Source organism: Cetorhinus maximus, chromosome 1 (genome assembly GCF_964194155.1).
Source record: "Cetorhinus maximus chromosome 1, sCetMax3.hap1.1, whole genome shotgun sequence".
In the NCBI taxonomy this organism is placed as follows: Eukaryota; Metazoa; Chordata; class Chondrichthyes; order Lamniformes; family Cetorhinidae; genus Cetorhinus; species Cetorhinus maximus.
Window position 1 is genome coordinate 1,202,301 of NC_135879.1, and position 21,995 is coordinate 1,224,295.

At 44.2% G+C, this 21,995-nt stretch overlaps 1 protein-coding gene across 3 annotated transcripts in view; it reads left to right on the forward strand.

Moving 5' to 3' along the window:
* Positions 1 to 21,995, forward strand: part of LOC144693733 (sodium/hydrogen exchanger 9B2-like) — a 141,372-nt gene that overhangs the window by 29,914 nt on the left and 89,463 nt on the right. The window contains exon 3 of one of the 3 annotated variants that reach the window (XM_078563725.1): positions 12,639 to 12,761. The exons of 1 other annotated variant lie outside the window; for it this stretch is intronic. In XM_078563725.1, coding sequence (XP_078419851.1) covers positions 12,748 to 12,761 — 14 coding nt within the window. In that variant the 5' untranslated portion in view covers positions 12,639 to 12,747. Of the gene's footprint in view, positions 1 to 12,638; positions 12,762 to 19,904; positions 20,040 to 21,995 lie in introns of those variants that run through there. One more of the 3 variants, XM_078563896.1, reaches the window with a different exon arrangement.

Consider the following 21,995-nt stretch of genomic DNA (forward strand, 5'->3'; position numbering starts at 1 on the left):
AACAGTCATTACCAGCCCAAGCCCTCGGTAACTATACAACGGTTCAAATTTAATTCAAGAAATAGAGCCCCAGGGGAGACAGTTGCTTGTTACGTGGCAAGCCTGAAACAGTTAATAAAATATTGCGCATTTGGTACATCTATAAATGATATGCTTAGAGATCGTTTGGTGTGCGGTATAAATGAAGATGCGATTCAAAAGAGATTACTGGCTGAAACAAATTTGGATTTTTAGAAGACGCTAGAAGTAGCACTGGCCACGGAAGACGCAGTGAGAGACTTGAAAGCCATACAGAGAGCGCAAAATGGTGCCATCCTCCATGTTGGGCGGGGAGCCCCAGCCAAAAAGGGTGCGAAAATGCACAGATCTGAGAAGCGGGAAGTAGCCACCACTTGCAGACAAATAAAACTAAATGACTTAGCAAAAACATGGAATAATGGTAACAGAGATGGAAGCAGACAACCTTGTAATAAATGGAAATTTTTAGAAATCAAATGTTTTTACTGTCATCAAAACGGACACCCCATGAGACATTGCAAGGATAGAATCGGGCAGACTTACAATCAAAAGAAAAGACCCCGTGAGATCTATAAAGTAGAAGAGCCTTAAGTAACAGCTTCTGATATTTATTCGTTGTATAATTTAAAGGTAGGAATAACAGAACTTATCTATGTAACAGTAAAGTTGATTGATAGGCTTATCAGAATGGAGCTGGACACAGGTGTATCCACTATGGTAATAGGTGAGCATACCTTCAAATACCTGAATTATGGAGCATATAAATTGAATTTGGAAGAAACCGATGCCAAATTAAAAACTTCACTGGAGAAGACATCAAAATGAAAGGCATAAGCAGGGTTACTGTACAGTACGGAAGTCAATCGGTAAAATTACCTTTGATGGTGGTAGCAGGTGAGGGGCCAAGCCCCCTTGGACAAAACTGATTGAAAGAAATTAAATTGGATTGGCCTGGAAATTAGATTGCAAATGCTGATGCACTTCATTGTTTGCCTTTGAAAGAAAACGACGAGGATGTTCCAGTTCGTTGAACTCATTTTATTGTTGAGCTTCTTAGATTTATCACTGGTATATGCTAGACAGATTAGAAATTGGACAAGTTGAGACCCAGTCGTATCCAAAGTACAAGAATAAGTTCTTCACGGTTAGTCACAAGAACAGGAATCTAACAAAATGAAACCATACTTTCACAGAAGATATGAGATAACTAGCCGGGATGGTGTCTTATTGTGGGGAGCTCAAGTGATTGTTCCTCCAAAAGGATGAAACCCATTGTTAACTGAACTACAAGTGCACATCCAGGTGTTTCTTGAATGAAGGCCATCGTACGCAGATACTCATGGTGGCCTGGAGTGGATGGAGATGTAGAGAGCTTAGTGAGAAAGTATGCAGTGTCAGCAAGTGCAAAAGTTACCTCCTACAGCCCGTTACACTCTTGGGAGTGGCTAGGAAGGCCGTGGGTGTGATTACACATTGACTATGTGGGACCTTTTATGGGAACAATGTTTCTCCTGAGTGTTGACACTCACTCAAAATGGATGGACATATGAGGTGTAGTCACCATCTTCTACGACAATCGACAAGCTACGTCAAGGTTTCGCTATCAACGGACTACCAGAAGTGCTGAGTTTTAACGGTTTATCAGCCTCAACGGTATCACTCCTGTAAAAAAAAGTCACCGTACCACCCTTCTTCAAATGTACTGGCCGAGAGAGTGGTTCAAACATTCAAAACTGGCATGAAGAAATTAACAGGACACTCCATAGTGACCAAGCTAGCACGTTTTCTTTTCCATTATAGGACTACCTCTCATACGACGGAATTATTGATGAAATGCCGTCTCGGAAGGAGATTGAGCTTAATGCCAAGGGGGGAAGATGGAAAGAAGTTAGGGAAGTCAGAAAATTGGACATGACTGGCAGAGTGATGGCAGAAATTTCACCATAGGAGAGGTGGTATATGTCAAAAATTTTGGAGAAGGACCCAAATGGTTATTGGGTAAATTAAGTGCAGTGACTGGACCTCTTTCTTACCACGTGAAAATGGAAGACCGAGTCATACGGGACATATAGATTATATAAGGAGGAGAGAAACAAATTATCAGGAAATTATTCCCCAGTTTTCATGACTGCGTCAACATCTCCTGTTGAAAGAATTCAACTGAGTACAAATGTGCCTGAAGGACCAGCTGTACCTGCAAGAATTGAGGAAATAGATTTGCAAGTGTCCACCGAAGAACCTGATGTTCGGATCGCACCTAAAAAGGAGGATCCTAACAAAGCACCTGAAGCTGTAGAGCTGAGACATTCTACACGCATAATGAAACCCCCAGAAAGACTGAATTTGTAAATTAACCATCTGTGCAAATAATTTGATATTTTGAGAAAAATGTAACTGCAAAAAGTATTTGAATAAAGGGGGAAGGATGTAATAATCTGATGTGTAATATACCTTTAAGAAGAATGTATAATGGAAGATCACATGATCTTATTATCCAACAGCAGAGTAACACGGGTTACCTCCGTAGTCAGTAGAAGTCTGGAGATAATCTGTAATGTAGAGACAGCGTTTGAGTTGTAAGTACCCAAGTGTGACTGCTGAGTCCCTATGAAGATAAACAGAATGTGTTCTACATAAGGACTGTCTGCTGATTTCCTCCGTCTGTGGTCATGGTCTTGGTCATCCCAAAACAAGTGTGCAACCCGGATCCATTAGCTCAACTAAACTAAGGACCAGGATCCAACACCATGTGTCTTCTGCCCTTGTCCTTCTAGATGGTAGTGGTCATGGGTTTGGAAGGTGCTGTCTAAGGCTTGGTGAGTTTCTGCAATGCATCTTGTAGATGGTACACACTGCTGCCACTGTTCGGTGGTGGAGGGAGTGAATGTTTGTGGATGTGGTGCCAGTCAAGTGAGCTGCTCTGTTGTGGATGGTGTCAAGCTTCTTCAGTGTTGTTGGAGCTGTATTCATCCAGGCAAGTGGAGAATGTTCCATCATACTTCTGACTTGTGCCTAGTAGATGGTGGACAGGCTTTGGGGAGACAGAAGGTGAGTTACTTGCTGCAGGATTCCCAGCCTCTGACCTGCTCTTGTAGCCATGGTATTTATATGGCTATTCCAGTTCAGTTTCTGGTCAATGGTATAAAACCATAAGACATAGGAGCAGAAGTAGGCCATTTGGCCCATCCAGTTTGCTCTGCCATTCAATGAGATCATGACTAATCTGGTAACCCTCAACTCCACTTTCCTGCCTTTCCCCCATAACCCTTGATTCCCTTACTGATTAAAAATCTGTTTATCTCAGCCTTGAATGTACTTAATGACCCAGCCTCTATAGCCCTCTGCGGTAAAGAATTCCACAGATTGACTACCCGCTGAGAGAAGAAATTCTTCCTCATCTCTGTTTCAAATGGGCAGCCCCTTACTCTGAGATTATGCCCTCTGGCCCTAGACTCTCCCACAAGGGGAAACAACCTCTCAGCATCTACCCTGTTGAGCCCCCTAAGAATCTTGTATGTTTCAATAAGGTCGCCTCTCGTTTTTCTAAACTCCAGTGAGCACAGGCCCAATCTACTGGGCCTTTCCTCATAAGAAAATCCCTTCATACCTGGGATCAACCTAGTGAACCTTCTCTGGACTGCCTCCAATGCCAGTATATCTTTCCTTAGATAGGGGACCAAAACTGTTCACAGTATTCTAGATGTGGTCTAACAAGTGCCTTGTATAGTTTTAGCAAGACTTCTCTATTTTTATACTCCATTCTCGTTGAAATAAAGGCCAACATTCCATTTGCCTTCCCTATTACCTGTTGAACTTGTACGTTAGCTTTTTGGGATTCATGCACAAGGACTCCCAAATCCCTCTGTGCTTCAGCCTTCTGCAGTCTTTCCACATTTAAATAATATTTAGCTCTTCTATTCTTCCTGCCAAAGTGCATAACCTCACATTTTACCACATTATATTCCATCTGCCAAGTTTTTGCCCATTCACTTAACCTGTCTGTACCTCTGTAGACTCCTTGTGTCATCCTCACCACTTGCCTTCCCTCTTATTTTTGTCAACTGCAAACTTGGCGATAGTACATTCACTTCTCTCATCTAAGTCATTAATATATATTGCAAATAATTGAGGCCCCAGCAATGATCCCTGTGGCACTCCACTAGTTACAGGTTGCCATCCTGAAAATGCCCCCCTTATCCCAACTCTGACTTCTATTAGTTAGCCAATCGTCTACCCATGCTGATATACTACCCCCAACACCATGGGCTCTTATCTTAAGTAACCTTATGTGTGGCATCTTTATCGAAAGCCTTTTGGAAATCCAAATATATTACATCTACTGGTTCTCCTTTATCTGTCTTGCTTGTTATCTCCTCAAAGAATTCTAATAAATTTGTTAGACATGATTTCCCCTTCATGAAGCCATATTGACTCTGCTTGATTAGATTATGTATTTATAAATGCTCTGCTATTACATCCTTTATAATAGACTCCAACATTTTCCCAATGACCGATGTTAAGCTAACTGGTTTGTTTTTTGTCTCCCTCCGTTTTTGATTGAGGGTGTTACATTGGCTGTTCTCCAATTCTCTGGGACTTTCCAGAATTTAAGGATTCTTAGAAAGATTACTACTAGTGCATCCACCATCTCTGTAGCTACTACCTTTAGTATCCTAGGATGCAACCCATCAGGTCCAGGGGACTTATTGGCCTTTAGTCCCATTATTTTCCCTAGTACTTTTTTTCTAGTGATAATTATTGTATTTATTTCCTCCCCCACTTTTGCCCCTTGATTATTTAGTATTTTTGGAACGCTATTAGTGTCTTCTACCGTGAAGACTAAGCAAAGTATTTATTCAATTCCTCTGCCATTTCGTGGTTCCCCATTATTATTTCCCCAGCCTCATTCTCTAAGGGGCCTATGTTCACTTTAGCCTCTCTTTTATATATTTAAAGAAGCTCTTACTGTCTGTTTTTATATTACTTGCTAGTTTACCTTCAAAGTTTATTTTCTCCCTCTATTATTATGTTGGTTTTTAAAACTTTCCCAATCCTTTGTCTTACTACTAATCTTTGCCACATTGAATCTTTTTTCTTTGTTTGATACTGTCCTTAACTTCCTTGGTTAACCATGGTTGGTTATCCCCTTCCTCGAATCCTCCTTCCTCGCTGGGGTATATCTTTGTTGAGAGCCATGAGCTATTTTCTTAATACGTCTGCCATTGTTCATCAGCTGTCTTTTCTGCTAAACTCCTTTCCCAGTCCATTCCAGCCAACTCAGCCGTCATTCCTTTGTAATTACCCTTATTTAAGTTTAGCAGTTATTTCCGACCCAGGTTTCTCACTCTCGGACTGAATGCTAAATTCTACCATATTAAGGTCACTGTTTCCTAGGGGATCCTTTACTCTGAGATCATTTATTAAGCCTGCCTCATTAAACATTACCAGATCCAAAGTAGCCTGATCCCTGGTTGGATTCACAACATATTGTTCTAGGAAACTGTTCCGAATACGCTCTATGAATTCTTGCTCGTGTCTACCTCTGTCAATTTGATTTTCCCAATCTACATGAAGATTAAAGTCACCCATGATTAATGCACTGCCTTTTTTACATGCCCTCATTATCTTCTGATTTATTCTGTCATACAGTATAGCTACTGTCAGGGGGGCCTAGAGACTACTCCCACCAGTGTCATCTTCCCTTTGGTATTTCTTAGCTCCACCCATATGGATTCTACATCTTCCGATCCAAGATCCTTTCTTGTTATCTAACTTATTCCATCTCATACTAACAAAGCTACCCCGCCACCCTTTCCTTCCTGTCTGTCCTTTCGAAAAGTCACATGCCCCTGAATATTTAGTTCCCAGCTTTGATCACCTTGTAACCAGGTCTCCGTAATGGCTATAAGATCATACCTATTAACCTCTATTTGTGCCGTTAATTAATTTATTTTGTTTCAAGTACTACGTGCATTTAAGTAAAGGGCCATTATTTTGCCTTTTTACCATATTTTCCCCCTTTGACCCTATTTGCGGCTGTTTTTGGATGTTTATTCACTCTAACCCTTCTTGTCAGATTCTAGGTATCATTACCTAATTAGCAACCCTGCAAGGCTGCCATGCTGTTTTGCTTTGTAAGCCTACGTATCCCCTCTCCAGAACCCTCCCCGGCGCCCCCCACCTCCCCATTTAGTTTAAAGTCCTTTCTATTGCCCCAATTATTCAGTTTGCCAGGACACTGGTTCCAGCATAGTTCAAGTGAAGCCCATTCCACTGGAACAGCTCCCTTCTACCCCAGCACTGGTGCCAGTGCCCCATGAACTGAAACCCATTCCTCCCACACCAATCTCTGAGCCACACATTGAACTCCTTGACTTTATTTACCCTATGCCAGTTTGCCCGTGGCTCAGGTAGCAACCCTGAGATTATTACCTTGGAGGTTCTGCTTTTTAATTTAGCTCCTAACTGTTCAAATTCTTTCAGCAGAACCTCCTTTCCAGTCCTATCAATGTCGTTGGTATCAATGTGGACGACGACAACTGGATCCCTGCCCTCCCACTCCAAGTTCCTCTTCAGCCATGAGGAGATGTCCTTAGCCCTGGCACCGGGCAGGCAATGCAGTCTTCGGGACTCATGGTCACGGCTGCAGAGAACCCTATCTATCCCCCTAATTATACTGTCCCCGACCATCACTACGCTCCCATTTCCTCCCCCCACTTGGGGCGGTAATTGGCCAGATTGCTTTTTGTGTACATGACATACCTAGGCAATTTTCCACATTGCCGAATAGATGCTAGTGTTGTAGCGAAGTCAGAAGGCATTCTTCCTTCACAGATAAGTCTAATTCTCTTTTGAATGCCGTGATTGAATCTACCTCCACCACACTCTCAGTGCATTCCAGATCCCAACCACTTTCCGCGTGTAAAAACTTTTCCTCATGTCACTTTTGTTCATCGCTTTAAATCTGTGCCCCTCCTTCTGGATGCTTCCACGAGTGGGAACAGTATGTGGGAGCATCAACTCAATCAATGGTATAGCAGACTAGTCCTAAAACGCATTGTGCTGACATACCGGCCCAGAAGTTGCAGTAGTAATGATGCAAATTGTGCATGTTCATAGTTGTTATACCTCTCAAACTGAGAGCAGATTCTGGCGTGTAGTTAAACACAGAAATCGGAAGTTGCTGTCCGTGATTCTACGCTTGCCCGGAAGTTGAAGTCTCCTCAGATTGCGGTCAACTGGAAAACAATGAACTGTTGAGAATTTCCAAATAAATCTATTTTAAGTAAAGACTGGCTCTAGTTTCTTCCTTTACCAACTGCTAGTCAGAAGTACAACATGATTGAGCTGCTTTTACTTAGTGGAAAAGGTTTGATGTCCAATCTACTCTTGCTAATTAATTGAGCTTCTGATTTGATTTGGCAGCTGCCTAGACACTTGCTGGCTTTGGATTTAATCACATTTTCCCCCTAGATCAGACCTCATTCTCCTATTTTTGTGTACCAGACATTTAAAAAGATACATTACAGTATATCGTCAAGATGACCAAGAATGTAGCTGCTGTGAATCTATTATGTACCTATATTTGATTGGATGGTAGGGTTTTTGCTGTTGTAAGATGGTTGTTATTTCCTTGTTTTTAATCATGTTAACACCTGCCTGTTTTGTTTGGTTTTTTTAGTCTCCTATCAGACAATTAAAGCTGCTGCAAATAGCATTTATGCTCGCTTGGGAGTATGCTCAGGCCTAGGCACCATTCTGTCTAACACTTTGAGCTTCAGGCTATGCCTTTAAGGTTATTTCCCTTGATCCCATTCTGAACTAAATCAAGCCTCCTAGATGGGATAGAGGGCTGTTTAGATTTTCATTACAATGGGTCGAGGAAGCAGATCGACTATAATACTGTAATTGTTGGTTGGAAGAAATTTAACAAGCTATTGATTATCTCCCCACAACCATAATAAAGAAAACTCTACTTATTTGCCCCATCACAACTTTATTAATTCACAGGATGTGGGTGTTGCTACCTAAGACAACATTTATTGCCCATCCCTAATTGTCCTTGAGAAGGTAGTGGTGAGCTTCCTCTAGGAGTGGGAGGGCAGGGATCCAGTTGTCGTCGTCCACATTGATACCAACGACATTGATAGGACTGGAAAGTAGGCTTACAAAGCAAAACAGCATGGCAGCCTTGCAGGGCTGCTAATTAGGTAATGATACCTAGAGTGTGACAAGAAGGGTTAAAGTTACAGTTGCAGTCCATGTGGTGTAGATACACCCACAGTGCTGTTAGTGAGGGTGTTCCAGGATTTTGAACCAGTGACAGTGAAGGAACGGCAATATAGTTCAAAATCAGGTGGTGTATGTATTGGAGGGGAAGTTGCAGACGGTGGTGTTCCCATGCTTCTGCTGACCTTGTCCTTCCGATGTGGTAGAGGTCGTGGACTTGGAAAGTGCTGTTGGAGAAGCCTTGGTGAGTTCCTGCAATGCATTTTGTAGACGGTACGTATTGCTGCCACTGGGCGTCGGTGATGGATGGGGTGCCAATCAAGCGGGCTGCTTTGTCCTGGATAGTGTCGAGCTTCTTAGGTGTTGTTGGACCTGCACTCATCCATGCAAGTGGAGAGTATTCCATCACACTCCTGATTTGTGTGTTATAGATGATAGTCAGGCTTTGGGAGTCAGGATGTGAGTTACTCACAACAGAATTCCCAGCCTCTGAATTACTCATGTAACCACAGTATTTATATGACTGGACTACTTCAATTTCTGGTCAATTGTAAGCCCCTAAGGTTGTTGATAGTGGGGTGGGTTCAGTGATAATGCCATTAAATGTGATGGGGAGATGGTTAGATTATCTTGTTGGATATGGTCATTGCTGGGCATTTGTGTGGCGCAAATGTTATTTGCCACTTATCAACCCAAGCCTGGCTATTATCTGGGTCTTGCTGCATTTGGACATGGACTGCTTCAGTATCTGAGGAGTTGCAAATGGTGCTGAACATTGTGCAATCACCAGCAAACATCCCCACTTCTGACCTTACGATGGAGGGAAGGTCATTGATGAAGCAGCCGAACATAGTTCGGCCTAGGACTCTATCCTGAGAACTCCTGCAGTGATATCCTGGAACTGAGATGATTGACCTCCAACAACCACAGCCATCTTCCTTTGTGCTAGGTCTGACTGCAACCAGTGGAGAGTTTTCCCCCTGATTTCCCATTGACTCCTGTTTTGCTAGAGCTTCTTGATGACACACTCGATCAAATGATGCCTTGATGTCAAGGGCAGTCACTCTCACCTCACCTATATCTCACCTCTTGATGTCAATTAGCATGTGACTGACCTTGAGCTTTCCCTGACATACAGTGCATAGCAGATATATTTCAGATTCTAGAGAATGACAAAATCTTCTCTTTGTTTACCTCCTACAGATTTTCACTTTTAAATTATGATTTAGGCATTTTAATTGTAGTGCATATAGTGATCTTTACTGATTAACCCTAATCAAACACGTTTTGTGAGTGTGTATATAATCTTCTCTGCTTGCTTAAAGTTGATGGAGGATAGGCAGGATGTGAGCTGATGTTGGTACTTTTCCAGGCTGCAATAAATGCGTTGTTGAATGTATTGGGTCTTTTGTCAAGCAAGAATGAGATCATTGACAATTTCATACCATAAGTATTAAGAAATAATTAAATCTCTACTGGGTTCTTAGATTAAATGAAATATACCCCAAAATTGAAAGGAAATTAGAGGAGAAATCAGTGATGCTAGTCAAAACATTTTGAACAAAACTGATATCTGAGAATTTCTTCAATTTTATGCAACATTTTTTAGAGAAGGCAACTAAGACAAGGACAAAGATAAAGACAAAATACTGTGGATGCTGGAAATCGGAAACAAAGACGAAAAAATGCTGGAAAAACTCAGCAGGTCTGACAGCATCTATGGGGAGAAAGACGAGTTAACGTTTCGAGTCCGTATGACTCTTCAGAGCTAAAGGGAAGTAGAAATGTGGTGAAATATGTACTATTTAAGGGGGGGTGGAACAGGTGAAGCTGGATAGAAGGCCATAGAAGGCCAGCGATAGGTGGATGCAAAGGAGAAATTGTGAAAGATGTCATACATAAAAGGTCAAAGGGTTGTTAATAGTGGTGGTACTGGCTAAAGGAAGGTGCTAATGGTGACATTGAGTGGAAAGCAGAATGTGATAATGGCAGGACCAGGGTAAGCACTCTGGAAAGTGACAGCTCTAGTGGGGGTGGGGTGGGGGGAGGGGACGGTGGTTGGAAAAAAGATCAAAAAGGCTAAAAGCTGGAGATAAAACAATGAATAAAAATGGGAGTAAATTTTTAAAATAATGAAAATAAATGGGGAAAAAATAAATAAATGAATTTAAAAGTTAAAAAAATAAAAACGAATATAGAAAAGAGGGGGGGGGGTCAAAAAAGGGTGGGGATGGAGGGGAGGGTTTATGGTCTGAAGTTGTTGAACTCAATGTTAAGTCTGGAAGGCTGTAAAGTGCCGAATCGGAAGATGAGGTGCTGTTCCTCCAGTTTGTGTTGAGCCTCACTGGAACACTGCAGTGGGCCAAGGACGGACATGTGGGCATGAGAGAAGGGTGCTGTGTTGAAATGGCAAGCGACAGGGAGGTCTGGGTTATGCTTGCGGACAAACTGAAGGTGTTCTGCAAAGCGGTCACCCAGTTTGTGTTTGGTCTCTCCAATGTAGAGGAAACCACATTGGGAGCAGCAAATCCAGTAGAACAAATTGAAGGACTTGACTTGAAAGGAGTGTTTGGGCCCTTGGATGGAGAGGAGGGAGGGAAGTAAAGGGGCAGGTGCTGCACCTTCTGCGATTGCATGGGAAGGTGCCGTGGGAGGGGATTGAGGTGTTGGGGGTGATGGAGGAGTGGACCACCGTGTCTTGGAGGGAGCGATGGAATGCTGACGGGGTGAAGGGAAGATGTTTGGTAATGGCATCATGCTGGAGTTGGCAGAAATGGTGGAGGATGATCTTTTCAATGCGGAGGCTGGTGGGGTGAAAAGTGAGGACAAGGAGGACCCAATCGTGGTTCTGGAAGGGAGAGGAAGCTGTGAGAGCTGAGGTGTGACAGATGGTCAGACATGGCTGAGGGCCCTGTCAACCACCGTGAGTGGGAAATCCCAGTTAAGGGACAAGGAAGACATTTCATAAGCACTGCTTTGGAAAGTGGCACCATTGGAATAGATGCGACGGAGGCGAAGGAACTAAGAGAATGGGATGGAGTCCTTACAGGAAGCAGGGTGTGAGGAGCTGTAGTCGAGGTAGCTGTGGGAGTCAGTGGGCTTGTAATGAATATTGGTGGATAGTCTATTGCCAGAAACTGAGACAGAGAGGTCAAGGAAGGGAAGGGAAATGCCAGAAATGGACCGTGTGAAAAGTGGTGGAGGGGTGGAAATTGGAAGCAAAATTGATAAATTTTTCCGGGTCCAGATGAGCATGCAGCAGCACCGAAACAGTCATCGATGTACTGAAAAAAGAGTTGTGGGAGGTGGCCTGAGTTGGACTGGAACGAGGAATGTTCCACATACCCCTTAAAGAGACAGGCATAACTGGGGCCTTTGCGCCTACCCATAGCCACACCTTTTATTTGGAGGAAGTGAGACAAGTTTAAGGAGAATTTGTTCAGTGAGAACACAAGTTCAACCAGATGGAGGAGAGTGGTGGTACATGGGGATTGTTTGGGCCTCTGTTCAAGGAAGAAGCGGAGAGCCCTCAGGCCATCCTGATGGGGGATGGAGGTGTAGATGGATTGGACGTCCGTGGTGAAGAGGAGGCAGTTAGGTCCAGGGATCTGGAAATTGTTGATATGATGTAGGGCATCAGAGGAATTGCGGATGTAGGTGGGAAGAGACTGGACAAGGAGAGAGAGAAAACAGAGTCAAGATAGAAAGAAATGAGTTCCGTGGGGCAGGAACAGGCTGACACAATCGGTCTATCAGGACGGTCCTGTTTGTGGATTTTGGGAAGGAGGTAGAAGCGGGCTGTCCGAGGTTGGGAGACTGAGGTTTGAAGCTGTGGAGGGAAGATCTTCAGAGGCGATGAGGTCAGTGACAGTCCTGAAAACAATGTCTTGATGTTCGGTGGTGGGGTCATGGTCCCGGGGGAGGTAGGAAGAAGTGTCTGCGAGTTGGAACTCAGCGTCTGCGAGGTAGGGGTCATTACGCCAGGCAACAACAGCACCACCTTTGTCAGCAGGTTTGATGACAAAGTCAGGGTTGGTCCTGAGAGAACGGAGTGAAACTGCTTCAACAATTTACCATTAATGCTTAGGGAGTATTGTGGGTCTCTTAGACCCCTAGCCATTGTCTGCAAGTGTTCCCTCACTAGCAACCTTGTATGCATGCCAACCCCCTGACCCCCTTATGTATGTATTTCTTGGCTCATGCACCAGTCATTGCCCTTATTATGGTCTCCCTACTGATGTGGGTTAGAGTGAGTGTCAGCTGCAGGTTTGCCTTGACATTTTGTTTTCCTTTCTTCTCCAGTTACACCCTGCATTACCATTTGTACTAGATCATGGAGCACACATGTGAATTCTTCAACAACCCACTGTAACCTTATTTGCCTTTCCTAGATGTGACATATCAAGAGGAAGCAGAAGAGGAAACACAGCTACCAGGCCCCCTGCTTCCAGCTTTCCAGCGCTTTATTGTATGCCGAGCCATTTGCCTGAGGGGCAATAGATGGTGAGTCAGGGGTACGTTTGTAGAATAATGACACTGCATGAGTGGACAAGAGGAGCTGGTGGGGGGGAGGGAGCAGGGAAGATGAAGAGTAAGACATAGTGAAATGAAGGGTCAGGACATGTATCCCGCTGCTGAAATACCTTTGAACATAGACCTCAAAAATCTTGTTTTTAAAATTTAGAACTCAAGTATATGTGCAAACATTGGGTCTCTAAGAATGTGTAGCAGATTGCATGTAAATTGAAGGAGTTCAGTACCTGCATCCATGGAAACATGATGGATGCATTCATAGCACCAGAGTCCATCCCGGAGTGTGGGCTAAGTCTAGGCCAATGTCCAGTGGTGAATCCCACAACAACATCTGCCATGGATCCAACAGAGGGCGGTAGTGAGAAGTGACTGAAGCATCCTGGGAGAAGTCAGCACAGACACCATGACTCAGAAGGGGATTGAGGAGAAGGACTCTTGCACTCAACAGGAGGAAGAGCATCCAACAGAGGGCAGTAGTGAGAAGTGACTGAAGCATCCTGGGAGAAGTCAGCACAGACACAGTGACTCAGAAGGCGATCGAGGAGAAGGACTCTTGCACTCAACAGGAGGAAGAGCATCCAACAGAGGGCGGTAGTGAGAAGTGACTGAAGCATCCTGGGAGAAGTCAGCGCAGACACTGTGACTCAGAAGGGGATCGAGAAGGACCCACTGTCAAAGAATGGAATAAAACGTTACATTGCTGTAGTGTTTCCATCCCTCCCCCCTCCTTAAACCAAAAAAGAGAGAGATGGAGAGGCAGTACCTTCAGGAGTGCACCAGACCTGCGAGGGACACTCTTCTGAAAGTGAATTTTTAAAAAAACAGCTGGTTGGTGAGTAAACCCTGGTGAGTTTTTTTTTTTCAATCTATTAAAGTTATTCATTGCTCAATACTGAGGTAGGAGCTAAAAAAAAGTATAGAGTAGTACTGTACAAATATAATTAGTCAAGAAACAAGTCTGCTAGCTAACATAAATAAGGCCCTGAGCGAGCGTATTTTTTAAGGGAGTAACTAGCTTAATCGAGAGGGACGTCATGGCAGGAGAACTCAGACCTGTGATATGCTCCTCCTGCAGGATGTGGGAAATGAGGGACGCTTCCCGCGTCCCTGTTGACCATGTGTGCGGAAGGTGTGTCCAAATGCAGCTTCTAGCTAACCGGATTTCGAAGCTGGAACTGCGGGTGGACTCATTGTGGAGCATCTGCGATGCTGAGCAAGTCGTGGATAGCACGTTTAGTGAGGTGGTCACACCGCAGGTGAAGATTACACAGGCAGAAAGGAAATGGGTGACCATCAGGAACAGTAAAAGACTCAGGAAGGTAGTGCAGGAGTCTCCTGTGGTCATCCCCCACTCTAACAGATATACCGCTTTGGATACTGTCGGGGGTGATGGCCTCTCAGGAGAAAGCAACAACCAAGTTCACGGCACCGTGGGTGGCTCTGCCACTCAGAGGGGCGGGAGGAAAACAAGTGGCAGGGCTATAGTGATAGGGAATTCAATAGTTAGGGGCACAGACAGACGCTTCTGTGGCCGCAAACGTGAATCAAGGATGGTATGTTGCCTCCCTGGTGCCAGGGTCCAGGATGTCACGGAGCGGCTGCAGGACATTCTGGGAAGGGAAGGTAAGCAGCCAGTGGTCGTGGTACACATTGGTACCAACAACATAGGTAAACTAAGGGATGAGGACCTGCAAGCTCAGTACAGGGAGTTAGGAGATAAATTAAAATGCAGGACCTCAAATGTAGTAATCTCAGGATTACTCCCAGTTCCACGTGCTAGCGAGAGCAGAAATAAGAGGATAGACCAAATGAACACATGGCTGGAGAGACGGTGTAGCCGGGAGGGATTCAGATTCTTGAGGCACTGGGACCGGTTCTGGGGAAGGTGGGACCTGTACAAACCAGACGGGCTGCACCCAGGCAGAGCTGGGACCAGTGTCCTGGTGGGGGCTTTTGCTAGTTCTGTTGGGGAGTATTTAAACTAGTGTGGCAGGGGGATGGAATCCCAGGAGTAGGATCAGATAGGTCAGATTCAGATCAGAAAAATGGAGGTGGAACATTAGCTAGGGACGTTATGATAGACATGGAGTTACAGGAGAAGCAAAGTTTACAAAGTGTCCAGCAAGGGAAATTGACAGGGTTAAACTGTTTATACTTCAATGCAAGGAGTATTACAAACAAGGTAGATGAGTTAAGGGCACAGGTAGACACATGGCAGCAGGATGTCATTGCTATAACGGAGACCTGGCTAAAGGAGGGACAAAACTGGCAGCTTAATATCCCTGGTTATAGAGTCTTCAGACAAGATAGAGTAAGAGATAAAAAAGGAGGGGGTTAGCACTAATGGTTAAAGAATCAATTCCAGTTGTGAGAAGGGATGATATACTAAATAGGTCAACAAACAAGGCTTTATGGATTGAGCTTAGAAATAAAAAAGGGGCAGTCATGCTACTGGGAGTATACTACAGACCCCCAAATAGTGAAAGGGAGATAGAAGAACAAATATGTCGGCAAATTTCTGCTTGTAAGAACAAGAGGGCAATAATAGTAGGAGACTTCAACTATCCTAATATCAACTGGGATTCAAACAATTTAAGGAGCACTGAGGGAGAAAAATTCATGCAGTGTGTCCAGGAAAATTTTTTCAACCAATTAGTGACAAACCCAACGAGAGGAGATGCAATTCTAGACCTAGTCTTGGGGAACGAAGAAGGGCAAGTGGGTGAAGTGACAGTTGGCGACCATATTGGACAGTGATCACAATTCAGTTAGATTTAGCATTACCATGGAAAAGGACAGAGATAAGGCAGGAGTAAAAGTCTTGAACTGGGGGAAGACAAATTTTGCAGAAATGAGAAGGGACTTGGCTGAGGTGGACTGGACAGCACTGCTGGAGGATAAAACAGTGGAAAACCAGTGGGAAGCACTAAAAAGTGAGACCCTAATTGTACAAAGTAGACAGGTCCCCTGAGTGGTACTGCCAAATCTAGACCTCCCTGGCTGTCTAGAGGAATACAGGGGAAGATCAAACAGAAAAATAAAGTGTACGATAGGCACAAAGAACTAAGCACTGCAAATATCCTAGACGAATATAGGAAGTGCAGGGACGAAGTAAAAAAAGAAATAAGGAAAAATCATGAAAAAAGATTAGCAAGTAAAGTTAAAGATAACCCTAGGATGTTTTACCAATACATTAATGCTAAAAGGTTAGTTAAGGAAAAAGTGGGACCTATCAGAGATGAAGATGGAAACTTGTGTGTAGATTCAGAGGCTGTGGGAAGGGTTTTGAATGAATATTTTGACTCCATGTTTACAAATGAAAGGGAGGATGTAGATATAGTAGTCCAGGAGGAACACTGCAAGGTATTGGACGGGATAGTCATGAAGAGAGAGGAAGTACTCGAAGGATTGAAATCCTTGAAAGTTGGTAAGTCACCAGGGCCAGATGGATTGTTTCCGAGGCTGCTGAAGGAAGTCAGGGAGGAGATAGCAGATGCTCTGAGGATGATTTTCCAATCTTCACTAGATACAGGGGAGGTATCGGAGGACTGGATAAATGCAAACGTAGTTCCATTGTTTAAAAAGGGGATCAAAGGAAATGCCAAACAATCATAGGCCAGTTAGTCTTTCATCGGTGGTGAACAAATTAGTAGAATCAATCCCGAGGGCTAGGATTAACTGTCATGTGGAAAGGCATGGACTAGTCAGGGATGGTCAGCATGGATTTGTTAAAGGAAGTTCTTGCCTCACAAATTTGATTGAATTCTTTGAGGAAGTGACAAGAAGGGTTGATGAGGGTAGTGCAGTGGATGTTGTGTACATGGATTTTAGCAAGGCATTTGACAAGGTCCCACATGGCAGATTGGTCAGGAAAGTAAAAGCCCATAAGATTCAGGGAAGTGTGGCAAACTGGATAAAAGATTGGCTTTGTAACAGGAAAGAGGGGTAATGGTCGATGGATGCCCTTGCGAATGGAAAGTTGTCTCAAGTGGTGTTCCACAGGGCTCGGTGTTCGGACCCTTGCTGTGTGTGTTATATATTCACGATTTGGACGTGAATGTGGGGAGCACGATTGGGAAATTTGCAGATGACACAAAGATTGTCCGAGTAGTGGATATTGTAGAGGTTGGCCATAATCTCTAAAACGATATAGATGGGTTGGTGGAGTGGGTGGTAAAGTGGCAGATGGATTTTAACATAGAGAAGTGTGAGGTCATACATTTAGGGAGGTCAAACAGTTACAGGGATTACAAAATAAATGGGCTAAGCGTGGTAGATGAAGTGAGAGATCTTGGCATACAAGTACACAGGTCCCTGAAGGCAGCAGTTCAAGTAGACAAGGTTGTAAAGAAGGCTTATGGAATGCTCTCCTTCATTGGCCAAGGTATAGAATATAAAAGTATGGATATAATGTTGGAATTGTATAAAACACTGATTGAGGCCACAACTGGAGTATTGTGTGCAGTTCTGGTCACCACATTACAGGAAGGACGTAATAGCTCTGGAGAGAGTGCAGAGGAGGTTTACAAGAATGTTGCCAGGGTTAGAAAAGTGTAGCTACGAGGAGAGATTGGATAGGTTGGGGTTATTTTCCCTGGAACAAAGAAGGCTGAGAGGTGGCTTGATTAAGGTGTACAAAATTATGAGGGGAATAGATAGAGTGGACAGGATAAAATTGTTACCCTTGGTGGAGAATTCTAGAACCAGGGGACATAGATTCAAGATAAGTGGCAGAAGGTGTAGGGGGACATGAGGAAGAACTTTTTTACACAGAGGGTAGTGGGTGTCTGGAATTTGCTGCCCAAGTTGGTGGAGGTGTCCTTGGGTTGGCATGGACAAGATGGACCGAATGGCCTCCTTCTGTGCTGTAACTTTTCTGTGGTTCTATGGGTGTTGAGAAATCTGCCCTAGAAATATTAGGTGCCAGATTGGTGAAGGCATTCAGACAATTGAGGCTGAGTGCAGACAGGTCTTTCAGGAATCTCTTTGGTGTAATATTAGGTCTTCTGCAAATCAGTGGCAGTGCAAAGCCAAGGCCCAGTACTATTAGAATGACAGAAATGTGCCAATCTGATGCAGGTGCATGATTTTCCACCTCTGATGCCTACACACTTGTAGACAGACTGTTGCTGTTGCCTATGTAGGAGCATAATAGGGGCAGTCTGCAGCATTTCCATCTCAGGATGTAGCACAGTCGCTGCATGACCTGCTGAATATTTTGAACATTTTCTGTTTTTATTTTGTGACCTAGCTGCCACCAAAGGCCATCTAAGTTCCAAGAATCTCCTTTCATAATGCAGCAGCCAGCCAGCTCTCTCACTCATGCCACTCATGTAAACCTGGGAAAAACACTAGATTCGATTTAGGAGGTAAAATGTCGCACTAAGTGGAACCATTGGGTGGAATTTAATTGCCACCCTTCGCCCCCGCCTGGCGTGTGGTCGGGTAGGTGACGGGGCATGGATTTGAGAGGGAAGTGGTGTTCGTCACCTTCCTGATTTCCTCCTAATGAAGTCAGGGTTGGGAAGGTCAAGGATAGCCTTCCTGCCTGGAGGCCAGTTCAAGCCCTACTGGGAAATTAAGGACTATATAAGGGCCTTTTCTCCCTGCAGCTGGTATTCTACCAGTGGGGAGGGTGGGTGGGGAGAAGAAGCCCTTATGTGGCCCAGCAGAGACGGGATAGAAACATAGAAAGTAGAAGCAGGAGTAGGTCATTCAATATGATCAAGGCTGATCCCCTGTCTCAGTGCCATATTTCTGCTCTCTCTCCATACTCCTTGATGTCTTTAGTGTCTACTACGTGTACACCATGTCGGGAGCCCACCCAGTAGAAGCTGGTGGCCACCCTGCAGCATGCAGGGGAGGTGAGTTCCTGATTGGGCACCCTGTAGGCAATGGAACAGTGGAGGGTTCCCACCCCTCTACCACCCCCCCATCCAGGGCAACTGTGGCCCCTACTGAAAACCCCACACCCTCTGCCCTCACCATAACCCCTCTCTCCAACCTTCTCTTGCCAGGGCCTGCCTGAATGGCCCATCATGTTTCCAAAGCCACATACCTTAACCATGGAGAGGTCCCAGAATTACTTCCCAGGCCTACTGCAGTCCCAGCAGTGGTCACAGCTTTTGGTGGCACTGTTGAGACTAAAGACCCTTTGACTGGCTGGCAGCTCTTGGCAGTGGTATCTCTACCCTTACAGTCATGGAAGCCCCGATGGCAGGCAGTTAACTGCCTGATTACCATGCAAATCCAATTGAGACTTCAGAAAATCGTTGCAGCAAAGTTACCCTTGACTTTCAGCTGGTGGATGGGGCCAGCGATGTGGCCATTAAATTTAGCCCACTGCAGTAGGCATCTTAATCAAAAATTCTGATTATGCAAAAACTGTCATGCATGCAGACATTGTTATTGACAGGTTTGATTGGCTGTAGTAAAGTGGCATGGTTGGAAAGAATGAATTGAAATGCACAGAATTAACTTAATAATGGAAGGAGAAGATATAGGTGCGAATGGTCATGCAGTAGTCATGTTATCAAGCAAAGGTCTTCCAATTGGCATAAATGTAACTTGCAACTATCAACAAAAAAGATCATCTGCATCTTCTTCAGACCTGATGGGCTTTTGTAATGCTACATTGCTTTATACCTTGCTATCCAGCAATGCTGGGTTCCACTTTACATAGATGTGATGTTTGTTCAGCTTTAATCAGGTGGTAATTACTGAAAATAAGATGCATAACATCTTTCAAGATTTCAGGATGGCCCAAAGCACTCCATGGCCAATAAAGTACTTTTGCAGCGTAGTCGCTGCTTCGGCATGGGAAGGCTGTAGCTCCGATTTTCCAGATTCCACTCAATAGGTTCCATTTGCTTGTTATACTTACAATTTTGCTGCATGTTAGTGTAACAGAGTAATTGTATACCACGGTTATTACTTAATGTCGGTGACGTATGTAACTCTAGCAATTATTTCATAAGCTTTGATAGTAGATATTCCTCTGAGTAAATAGTTGCCACTGGAAACTTTCTGTTGATATAGTGACACATAATTGCAAATTGAAACCAATGTGCTTTATCAGCCTTTATACTCTGCGTTGGCTTCAACATAGTCAGCCTTACATACTGGCCTTTAAGTTACAGGGTGGGGCAATGGCAATGTACTATATAGTGGCATACCTGCAGCATTCCATAGTGTAACTCGGCAAAGACAAAAGGTTTGCTTCCAACCAGACTTGGAATTGACTACGTAGTAATAGCCAGGTGAGGAACATTTTTCAGTCACTGTCTTGAATAGTTTTTAAGGTTTGTTAGAATAGCTGCTGCTGCTTTGGGTTTTTTCCCTTTGGGGTTTGTTTTTTAGTGCAGCAGAATGTTGGTAGTGAGCAATTTGCTCATATTTTGAGGATCAACTGAGAGAAATAAGTTTTCCAATTACCTGTGCTCAGTGTGTCGGACAATATGCTGTTTTATTTTGTGTTCTGTAATGAGGAATGTATTATCAGAATCACTGCGTTGTGGTGACTGAAGTCAAACTGCACCTCTATTAAATGACACTCTTAAGATGTTTTAGCGAGTGTCCTTGACATTTCACTGGAAACCACAAATCAGTGGCAATGATGATTCGTATGCATTTCTTTACCGATGTATTTATTTTTAAACTTAGCTTTTTTTTTTAAAGCCTATGATATATAGAAAGATGATCAACATCAAGCAGATGTAAGGAGGTTGTGTTTAGCAACAAGTGGGGTGGGAGGTGGTTCCATGGTATTCTGACCCATGGTACTGCCAGGTTCTGTGGTATCTGACAGTACTCCAGGGGAGGAGGAACCTAAGCTTTGATAGCCCTAGAAGAGGAGTGGAATATGCACTTCAGCTTACTGAGCAATTTCTTGAATAGCTACAACACTGGCATCTACCCAACAATATGGAAAATTTCCCAGGTATGTCTTGCCGACAAAAAGCAGGACAAATCCAACCTGGCCAATTACTGCCCCATCAGTCTACTCTCGATCATCAGCAAAATGATGGAAAGTGTTGTCGACAGTGCTATCAAGTGGCACTTACTCAGCAATAACCTGCTCCCTGATGCTCAGTTTGGATTCTGCCAGGGCCACTCGGCTCCACTCCTCACTACAGCCTTGATCCAAACATGGACAAAAGAGCTGAACTCCAAAGGAGATGAGTGACTGCGCGTCACATCAAGGCAGCATTTGACTGAGCATTAAATCAAGGAGCCCTAGCAAAACTGGAATGAATGGGAATCGGGGAAAACTCCCTGCTGGTTCAAGTCATACCTAGCACAAAGGACAATGGTTGTGGCTGTTGGAAGTTGATCATCTCAGTCCCAGGACGTTGCTGCAGGAGTTCCTCAGGGCAGTGTCCTAGGTCTAACCATCTTCAGCTGCTTCATCAATGACCTTCCCTCTATCATAAGGTCAGAAGTGGAGATGCTCACGGATGATTGCACAATGTTTATCATTCACGACTCCTCAGATATTGAAACAGTCCACGTCCATATGCAACAAGACTGAACAATGTTCAGGCTTGGGCTGATAAGTGACAAGTAACGTTCGTGCCATACAAGTGCCAGGCAATGACCATCTCCAATAAGAAGCGTCCAACCATCTCCCCTTGACATTCAATGGCATTACCATTGCTGAATCTCCCTCTTGTCATCATCCTGGGGATTACCATTGACAAAAACTGAACTGGACCAGCCATATAAATACTGTGGCTACAAAAGCAGGGCGGAGACTGGAAATGCTGCAGTGCGTAACTCACCACCTGACTACCCCAAGGCGTGTAACTCACCACCTGACTATCCCAAAGCCTGTCCATCTACAAGGCACAGGTCCGGAATGTGATGGAATACTCATCACTTGCCTGGATGAGTGCAGCTCCAGTAACACTCCAGGTTGGCACCATCCAGAACAAAGCAGCCTACTTGACTGGCACCCCATCTACCATCTTAATCATGCAATGCCTCCACCACTGATGCACAGTGACAGCAGTGTGTACCATCTACAAGATGCGCTGCACCAATCACACAGGCTCCTTCAACAGCAGCTTCCAAACCTTCGACCTCTACCAGTTAGAAGGATAAGAGCAGCAGATACATTAGAGTACCACCATATGCAGGTTCCCCTCCCAAATCATATGCCATCCTGACTTGGAACTATATTGCCATTCCTTCACTGTCACTGGATCAAAATCCCG